This window comes from Nerophis lumbriciformis, linkage group LG26 (genome assembly GCF_033978685.3).
Source record: "Nerophis lumbriciformis linkage group LG26, RoL_Nlum_v2.1, whole genome shotgun sequence".
NCBI classification, from domain to species: Eukaryota; Metazoa; Chordata; class Actinopteri; order Syngnathiformes; family Syngnathidae; genus Nerophis; species Nerophis lumbriciformis.
In genome coordinates, this window is record NC_084573.2 from 2,544,508 (window position 1) to 2,555,000 (window position 10,493).

Here is a 10,493-nt window from a genome sequence, read left to right on the forward strand (position 1 = left end):
CAGGGCCCGCAGCAGCAACTATACATTCCCTCCAGGGCCCGCAGCAGCAACTATACATTCCCTCCAGGGCCCGCAGCAGCAACTATACATTCCCTCCAGGGCCCGCAGCAGCAACTATACATTCCCTCCAGGGCCCGCAGCAGCAACTATACATTCCCTCCAGGGCCCGCAGCAGCAACTATACATTCCCTCCAGGGCCCGCAGCAGCAACTATACATTCCCTCCAGGGCCCGCAGCAGCAACTATACATTCCCTCCAGGGCCCGCAGCAGCAACTATACATTCCCTCCAGGGCCCGCAGCAGCAACTATACATTCCCTCCAGGGCCCGCAGCAGCAACTATACATTCCCTCCAGGGCCCGCAGCAGCAACAATACATTCCCTCCAGGGCCCGCAGCAGCAACAATACATTCCCTCCAGGGCCCGCAGCAGCAACTATACATTCCCTCCAGGGCCCGCAGCAGCAACAATACATTCAGCTTGAGTGGAAATGGAAGACATGGAAGTATTGGAGAATCCTTGGCGTGGAAGTGCAGGATAGGTAAGTCCATGTGGTGAGTGGCACTAAAACCAAACGGTGGCAAAGCGTCAGGAGAACAGTTGTCCTCTCAAGTGGACGTCCCAAACAAAAACATTTAAGGCGCATTTGGCATTTGGGTGTGCTTGAGGGGGGGGAAGTGTGTGCGCAGCGGCACGGAGCCAGGGTCCTTTTCCTTTTTTCCCTTCTGAAGATGTGACGGCAAGTGACCGAGCACAAGCCGTGAGCGAAGAAGGAGGGAAGGATCTTACCTTAACACCTGAAATCGGGGGAAAACTAGTCCGAGTACGACAAAAATTAAAAAAAAAGGACATAAAATGTGCAGGAATTGAAAGCAAGATTGATATATTAGTGCTGGAATGACCAGATGTGACAATTCAATAATGCAGCATTTGGAGGCGGAGCCATTAAAGTGGGCGTGGCTAGGGATGGGCACCTGTCACCTTTGAGTCAATACCAATTGTTTTGCAACCGTAATTATTTATGACACTTTTTTTTTTTTTTCAGCCATCCATAGCCTTTCTACTCGTATGGCTTCGTCACCATTAAAGTGGGCGTGGCTAGGGATGGATACCTGTCACCTTTGAGTCAATACCAATTGTTTTGCAACCGTCTATTTTGGCAATTAATTATGACATTTTTTATTTTTTTTCAGCTGCAGCGCCATCCGTAGCGTTTCTACTCGTATGGCTTCTTTGCCATTAAAGTGGGCGTGGCTAGGGATGGGCACCTGTCATTTTTGAGTGACTACCAATTGTTTTGCAACCGTAATTATTTATGACACTTTTTTTTCCAACCGCAGCGCTGTTCGGTTTTTCCGTCCGTCCGTAGCGTTTCTACTCGTATGGCTTATTCGCCATTAAAGTGGGCGTGGCTAGGGATGGGCACCTGTCACCTTTGAGTCAATACCAATTGTTTTGCAACCGTAATTATTTATGACACTTTTTTTTTTTTTCAACCATCCAACGCGTTTCTACTCGTATGGCTTCTTCACCATTAAAGTGGGCGTGGCTAGGGATGGGCACCTGTCACCTTTGAGTCAATACCAATTGTTTTGCAACCGTAATTATTTATGACACTTTTTTTTTTTCAGCCATCCATAGCGTTTCTACTCGTATGGCTTCTTCGCTATTAAAGTGGGCGTGGCTAGGGATGGGCACCTGTCACCTTTGAGTCAATACCAATTGTTTTGCAACCGTAATTATTTATGACACTTTTTTTTTTTTTTTCCAGCCATCCATAGCGTTTCTACTCGTATGGCTTTTTCACCACTAAAGTGGGCGTGGCTAAGGATGGGCACCTGTCACTTTTGAGTCAATACCAAATGTTTTGCAACCGTAATTATTTATGACACTTTTTTTTTTTTCAGCCATCCATAGCGTTTCTACTCGGATGGCTTATTCGCCATTAAAGTGGGCGTGGCTAGGGATGGCTACCTGTCACCTTTGAGTCAATACCAATTGTTTTGCAACCGTAATTATTTATGACACTTTTTTTTTTTTCAGCCATCCATAGCGTTTCTACTCGTATGGCTTCTTCGCTATTAAAGTGGGCGTGGCTAGGGATGGGCACCTGTCACCTTTGAGTCAATACCAATTGTTTTGCAACCGTAATTATTTATGACACTTTTTTTTTTTTTTTTCCAGCCATCCATAGCGTTTCTACTCGTATGGCTTTTTCACCACTAAAGTGGGCGTGGCTAAGGATGGGCACCTGTCACTTTTGAGTCAATACCAAATGTTTTGCAACCGTAATTATTTATGACACTTTTTTTTTTTTCAGCCATCCATAGCGTTTCTACTCGGATGGCTTATTCGCCATTAAAGTGGGCGTGGCTAGGGATGGCTACCTGTCACCTTTGAGTCAATACCAATTGTTTTGCAACCGTAATTATTTATGACACTTTTTTTTTTTTCAGCCATCCATAGCGTTTCTACTCGTATGGCTTCTTCGCTATTAAAGTGGGCGTGGCTAGGGATGGGCACCTGTCACCTTTGAGTCAATACCAATTGTTTTGCAACCGTAATTATTTATGACACTTTTTTTTTTTTTTTTCCAGCCATCCATAGCGTTTCTACTCGTATGGCTTTTTCACCACTAAAGTGGGCGTGGCTAAGGATGGGCACCTGTCACTTTTGAGTCAATACCAAATGTTTTGCAACCGTAATTATTTATGACACTTTTTTTTTTTTCAGCCATCCATAGCGTTTCTACTCGGATGGCTTATTCGCCATTAAAGTGGGCGTGGCTAGGGATGGCTACCTGTCACCTTTGAGTCAATACCAATTGTTTTGCAACCGTAATTATTTATGACACTTTTTTTTTTTTTTCCAACCGCAGCGCTGTTCGGTTTTTCCGGCCGTCCGTAGCGTTTCTACTCGGATAGCTTATTCGCCATTAAAGTGGGCGTGGCTATGGATGGGCACCTGTCACCTTTGAGTCAATACCAATTGTTTTGCAACCGTCTATTTTGGCGATTAATTATGACCTTTTTTTTTTTTCAACCGCAGCGCTGTTCGGTTTTCCGGCCGTCCGTAGCGTTTCTACTCGTATGGCTTATTCGCCATTAAAGTGGGCGTGGCTAGGGATGGGCACCTGTCACCTTTGAGTCAATACCAATTGTTTTGCAACCGTAATTATTTATGACACTTTTTTTTTTTTTTTATCAGCCATCCACAGCCTTTCTACTCATATGGCTTCTTCGCCATTAAAGTGGGCGTGGCTAGGGATGGGCACCTGTCACCTTTGAGTCAATACCAATTGTTTTGCAACCGTCTATTTTGGCGCTTAATTATGACACTTTTTTTTTTTTCAACCATCCATAGCGTTTCTACTCGTATGGCTTCTTCACCACTAAAGTGGGCGTGGCTAGGGATGGGCACCTGTCACTTTTGAGTCAATACCAAATGTTTTGCAACCGTAATTATTTATGACACTTTTTTTTTTTTTTTTTTTTCAGCCATCCATAGCGTTTCAACTCGCATGGCTTTTTCACCACTAAAGTGGGCGTGGCTAGGGATGGGCACCTGTCACTTTTGAGTCAATACCAAATGTTTTGCAACCGTAATTATTTATGACACTTTTTTTTTTTTTCAGCCATCCATAGCGTTTCTACTCGTATGGCTTCTTCGCTATTAAAGTGGGCGTGGCTAGGGATGGGCACCTGTCACCTTTGAGTCAATACCAATTGTTTTGCAACCGTAATTATTTATGACACTTTTTTTTTTTTTTTTTCAGCCATCCATAGCGTTTCTACTCGTATGGCTTCTTCGCCATTGAAGTGGGCGTGGCTAGGGATGGGCACCTGTCACTTTTGAGTCAATACCAAATGTTTTGCAACCGTAATTATTTATGACACTTTTTTTTTTTTTTTTTTCAGCCATCCATAGCGTTTCAACTCGCATGGCTTTTTCACCACTAAAGTGGGCGTGGCTAAGGATGGGCACCTGTCACTTTTGAGTCAATACCAAATGTTTTGCAACCGTAATTATTTATGACACTTTTTTTTTTTTTAAGCCATCCATAGCGTTTCTACTCGTATGGCTTCTTCGCTATTAAAGTGGGCGTGGCTAGGGATGGGCACCTGTCACTTTTGAGTCAATACCAATTGTTTTGCAACCGTCTATTTTGGCGATTAATTATGACACTTTTTTTTTTTTTTCCAACCGCAGCGCTGTTCGGTTTTCCGGCCGTCCGTAGCGTTTCTACTCACATGGCTTATTCGCCATTAAAGTGGGCGTGGCTAGGGATGGGCACCTGTCACCTTTGAGTCAATACCAATTGTTTTGCAACCGTCTATTTTGGCAATTAATTATGACACTTTTTTTTTTTTCAACCATCCATAGCGTTTCTACTCGTATGACTTCTTCACCATTAAAGTGGGCGTGGCTAGGGATGGGCACCTGTCACCTTTGAGTCCACACCAATTGTTTTGCAACCGTCTATTTTGGCGATTAATTATGACACTTTTTTTTTCAGCCATCCATAGCGTTTCTACTCGGATGGCTTATTCGCCATTAAAGTGGGCGTGGCTAGGGATGGGCACCTGTCACCTTTGAGTCAATACCAATTGTTTTGCAACCGTAATTATTTATGACACTTTTTTTTTTTTTTCAGCCATCCATAGCGTTTCTACTCGGATGGCTTCTTCACCATTAAAGTGGGCGTGGCTAGGGATGGGCACCTGTCACCTTTGAGTCAATACCAATTGTTTTGCAACCGTAATTATTTATGACACTTTTTTTTTTTTTTCAGCCATCCATAGCGTTTCTACTCGGATGGCTTCTTCACCATTAAAGTGGGCGTGGTTAGGGATGGGCACCTGTCACTTTTGAGTCAATACCAAATGTTTTGCAACCGTAATTATTTATGACACTTTTTTTTTTTTTAAGCCATCCATAGCGTTTCTACTCGTATGGCTTCTTCGCTATTAAAGTGGGCGTGGCTAGGGATGGGCACCTGTCACTTTTGAGTCAATACCAATTGTTTTGCAACCGTCTATTTTGGCGATTAATTATGACACTTTTTTTTTTTTTTCCAACCGCAGCGCTGTTCGGTTTTCCGGCCGTCCGTAGCGTTTCTACTCACATGGCTTATTCGCCATTAAAGTGGGCGTGGCTAGGGATGGGCACCTGTCACCTTTGAGTCAATACCAATTGTTTTGCAACCGTCTATTTTGGCAATTAATTATGACACTTTTTTTTTTTTCAACCATCCATAGCGTTTCTACTCGTATGACTTCTTCACCATTAAAGTGGGCGTGGCTAGGGATGGGCACCTGTCACCTTTGAGTCCACACCAATTGTTTTGCAACCGTCTATTTTGGCGATTAATTATGACACTTTTTTTTTCAGCCATCCATAGCGTTTCTACTCGGATGGCTTATTCGCCATTAAAGTGGGCGTGGCTAGGGATGGGCACCTGTCACCTTTGAGTCAATACCAATTGTTTTGCAACCGTAATTATTTATGACACTTTTTTTTTTTTTTCAGCCATCCATAGCGTTTCTACTCGGATGGCTTCTTCGCCATTAAAGTGGGCGTGGCTAGGGATGGGCACCTGTCACCTTTGAGTCAATACCAATTGTTTTGCAACTGTCTTTTTTGGCGATTAATTATGACACTTTTTTTCCCTTTTTTTTCAGCCATTCGTAGCGTTTCTACTCGTATGGCTTATTCGCCATTAAAGTGGGCGTGGCTAGGGATGGGCACCTGTCACCTTTGAGTCAATACCAATTGTTTTGCAACTGTTTTTTTTGGCAATTAATTATGACACTTTTTTTTTTTTTTTTTTTTACCGCAGCGCTGTTCGGTTTTCCGGCCGTCCGTAGCGTTTCTACTCGGATGGCTTCTTCGCTATTAAAGTGGGTGTGGCTAGGGATGGGCACCTGTCACCTTTGAGTCAATACCAATTGTTTTGCAACCGTCTATTTTGGCGATTAATTATGACACTTTTTTTTTCAGCCATCCATAGCGTTTCTACTCGTATGGCTTCTTCGCCATTAAAGTGGGCGTGGCTAGGGATGGGCACCTGTCACCTTTGAGTCAATACCAATTGTTTTGCAACCGTCTATTTTGGCGATTAATTATGACACTTTTTTTTTTTTTTTTCAGCCATCCGTAGCGTTTCTACTCGTATGGCTTCTTCGCCATTAAAGTGGGCGTGGCTAGGGATGGGCACCTGTCACCTTTGAGTCAATACCAATTGTTTTGCAACCGTAATTATTTATGACACTTTTTTTTTTTTTTTTCAGCCATCCGTAGCGTTTCTACTCGTATGGCTTCTTCGCCATTAAAGTGGGCGTGGCTAGGGATGGGCACCTGTCACCTTTGAGTCAATACCAATTGTTTTGCAACCATAATTATTTATGACACTTTTTTTTTTTCAGCCATCCATAGCGTTTCTACTCGTATGGCTTATTCGCCATTAAAGTGGGCGTGGCTAGGGATGGGCACCTGTCACCTTTGAGTCAATACCAATTGTTTTGCAACCGTCTATTTTGGCAATTAATTATGACACTTTTTTTTTTTTCAACCATCCATAGCGTTTCTACTCGTATGACTTCTTCACCATTAAAGTGGGCGTGGCTAGGGATGGGCACCTGTCACCTTTGAGTCCACACCAATTGTTTTGCAACCGTCTATTTTGGCGATTAATTATGACACTTTTTTTTTCAGCCATCCATAGCGTTTCTACTCGGATGGCTTATTCGCCATTAAAGTGGGCGTGGCTAGGGATGGGCACCTGTCACCTTTGAGTCACTACCAATTGTTTTGCAACCGTAATTATTTATGACACTTTTTTTTTTTTTTCAGCCATCCATAGCGTTTCTACTCGGATGGCTTCTTCACCATTAAAGTGGGCGTGGCTAGGGATGGGCACCTGTCACCTTTGAGTCAATACCAATTGTTTTGCAACCGTCTATTTTGGCGATTAATTATGACACTTTTTTTTTCAGCCATCCATAGCATTTCTACTCGTATGGCTTCTTTACTATTAAAGTGGGCGTGGCTAGGGATGGGCACCTGTCACCTTTGAGTCAATACCAATTGTTTTGCAACCGTCTATTTTGGTGATTAATTATGACTTTTTTTTTTTTTTTCAGCCATCCGTAGCGTTTCTACTCGTATGGCTTCTTCACCATTAAAGTGGGCGTGGCTAGGGATGGGCACCTGTCACCTTTGAGTCAATACCAATTGTTTTGCAACCGTCTATTTTGCGATTAATTATGACACTTTTTTTTCAGCCATCCATAGCGTTTCTACTCGTATGGCTTCTTCGCTATTAAAGTGGGCGTGGCTAGAGATGGGCACCTGTCACCTTTGAGTCAATACCAATTGTTTTGCAACCGTAATTATTTATGACACTTTTTTTTTTTTTCCAACTGCAGCGCTGTTCGGTTTTTCCGGCCGTCCGTAGCGTTTCTACTCGAATGGCTTATTCGCCATTAAAGTGGGCGTGGCTAGGGATGGGCACCTGTCACCTTTGAGTCAATACCAATTGTTTTGCAACCGTCTATTTTGGCAATTAATTATGACACTTTTTTTCCTTTTTTTTCAGCCATTCGTAGCGTTTCAACTCGTATGGCTTCTTCGCCATTAAAGTGGGCGTGGCTAGGGATGGGCACCTGTCACCTTTGAGTCAATACCAATTGTTTTGCAACCGTCTATTTTGGCAATTAATTATGACACTTTTTTTTTTTTCAACCATCCATAGCGTTTCTACTCGTATGACTTCTTCACCATTAAAGTGGGCGTGGCTAGGGATGGGCACCTGTCACCTTTGAGTCCACACCAATTGTTTTGCAACCGTCTATTTTGGCAATTAATTATGACTTTTTTTTTTTTTTCAACCGCAGCGCCATCCGTAGCGTATCTACTCGTATGGCTTTTTCGCCATTAAAGTGGGCGTGGCTAGGGATGGGCACCTGTCATTTTTGAGTGACTACCAATTGTTTTGCAACCGTAATTATTTATGACACTTTTTTTTCCAACCGCAGCGCTGTTCGGTTTTTCCGTCCGTCCGTAGCGTTTCTACTCGTATGGCTTATTCGCCATTAAAGTGGGCGTGGCTAGGGATGGGCACCTGTCACCTTTGAGTCAATACCAATTGTTTTGCAACCGTAATTATTTATGACACTTTTTTTTTTTTTCAACCATCCAACGCGTTTCTACTCGTATGGCTTCTTCACCATTAAAGTGGGCGTGGCTAGGGATGGGCACCTGTCACCTTTGAGTCAATACCAATTGTTTTGCAACCGTAATTATTTATGACACTTTTTTTTTTTTTTTTCAGCCATCCATAGCGTTTCTACTCGTATGGCTTCTTCGCTATTAAAGTGGGCGTGGCTAGGGATGGGCACCTGTCACCTTTGAGTCAATACCAATTGTTTTGCAACCGTAATTATTTATGACACTTTTTTTTTTTTTTCCAACCATCCGTAGCGTTTCAACTCGTATGGCTTCTTCGCCATTAAAGTGGGCGTGGCTAGGGATGGGCACCTGTCACTTTTGAGTCAATACCAATTGTTTTGCAACCGTAATTATTTATGACACTTTTTTTTTTTTTCCAACCGCAGCGCTGTTCGGTTTTTCCGGCCGTCCGTAGCGTTTCTACTCGGATAGCTTATTCGCCATTAAAGTGGGCGTGGCTAGGGATGGGCACCTGTCACCTTTGAGTCAATACCAATTGTTTTGTAACCGTCTATTTTGGCAATTAACTATGACTTTTTTTTTTTTTTTCCAACCGCAGCGCTGTTCAGTTCTCCAGCCGTCCGTAGCGTTTCTACTCGTATGGCTTCTTCACCACTAAAGTGGGCGTGGCTAGGGATGGGCACCTGTCACTTTTGAGTCAATACCAATTATTTTGCAACTGTCTTTTTTGGCGATTAATTATGACACTTTTTTCCCTTTTTTTTCAGCCATCCATAGCGTTTCTACTTGTACGGCTTCTTCACTCATCACTCCCAGCAACGTTTCTGAGTTTTACAATAGAACTAAAACAATTCATACTTACTAGAGTGTCCCGTGTGTGACGTCTCAAGGACTCAGATTTAACATTGGGCTAAAACAATTTGGCCGGGAGCCGAAAACATGCAAAGTAACTACACACACGTGTGTATATATGTACGTGTATGTGTATATGTATATGTGTATACATATATATGTATATGCATATATACACATACATATATACATACACTGTATACATATATGCATATACACATAAATATATACATATACATATACACATACATATATATGTATGTGTATATGTATATATGTGTGTATATATATATATATATACATATATATATATATATGTATATATATTAAGTTAAGTTAAGTTAAAGTAGCCATGATAGTCACACATACACTCTAGGTGTAGTGAAATTATTCTCTGCATTTGACCCATCACCCTTGATCACCCCCCTGGGAGGTGAGGGGAGCAGTGAGCAGCAGCGGTGGCTGCGCCCGGGAGTCATTTTTCGTGATTTAACCCCCAATTCCAACCCTTGATGCTGAGTGCCAAGCAGGGAGGTAATGGCTCCCATTTTTATAGTCTTTGGTATGACTCGGCCAGGGTTTGAGCATATATATATATATATTTATGTATATTTATATATATGAAGTGGAAAATGGTAACGTTGCCTAAAGGCAGCTCCGAGTACTGCTTCAGTGCTGGTTTCCCTGCCAAGTGCTCGGGATGTGGCGCCACATGCAAGAAAAGTATAGAAACATGTCAGGGTTTGAGTGAGTTAGGGTACCCATCCCTAGGTGTGGCTTGTTATTATTTGGCAGTTATGACTCCGCCCTGCAAACTCTGCGCAGCAAGAAGAGGTTCAACAAATGTGAGACACTATGTTGCTGTAGGACACAATTATGTGTCATCAAGATAAGAGTACTGTAGTTATGTGGTGGGCTGTTTTTCATATAAATACTCTTTTTTTGCGTCACTGCTGCCAATATTTATTGTCTTTATTTCTTTGGTTGGTGACGTTTTATTTTATTACATTTCTTTTCAGTCTATAGCAGAGGTGTCCAAACTTCCTACTTGGTCTAAACAAATGGTCTATTTATATATACTAGTTCACCAGGGGGAGCTCCACTAACCACGTTAAAGCCAGATTCCGAACTAACAAAGGTCTTAACTCCTTCTATGCCACATCAATATGGAATGCACTCCCAACAGGTGTAAAAGAAAGTGCATCTCTATCCTCCTTCAAAACCGCAATAAAAGTACACCTCCAGGCAACTTCAACCCTAAACTAACACCCTCCCTGGATTGTTAATAATCAAATGTAAATAATCAAATGTAGATACTTGTTCTTATGCCTTCTGATCTCTCTCTCTCTGTCCACTACTTGCTGTCCATATCCTACCAAGTCAGTCCTACACTGTTTCAATGTCCATTTCTCTCTTCTCAATTGTTGATGACTGATGATAACAACCAAACAT

General features: G+C 42.4%; 1 protein-coding gene across 1 annotated transcript in view; it reads right to left on the reverse strand.

Annotated features, from left to right (window-relative positions):
* Positions 1 to 314: 314 nt before the first annotated feature.
* Positions 315 to 10,493, reverse strand: part of LOC133624066 (uncharacterized) — a 64,233-nt gene continuing 54,054 nt past the window's right edge. Inside the window, exon 7 of the mRNA XM_061987667.2 lies at positions 315 to 563. Within this exon, the coding sequence (XP_061843651.1) occupies positions 435 to 563 (129 nt within the window). The 3' untranslated portion in view covers positions 315 to 434. The remainder of the gene's footprint in view (positions 564 to 10,493) is intronic.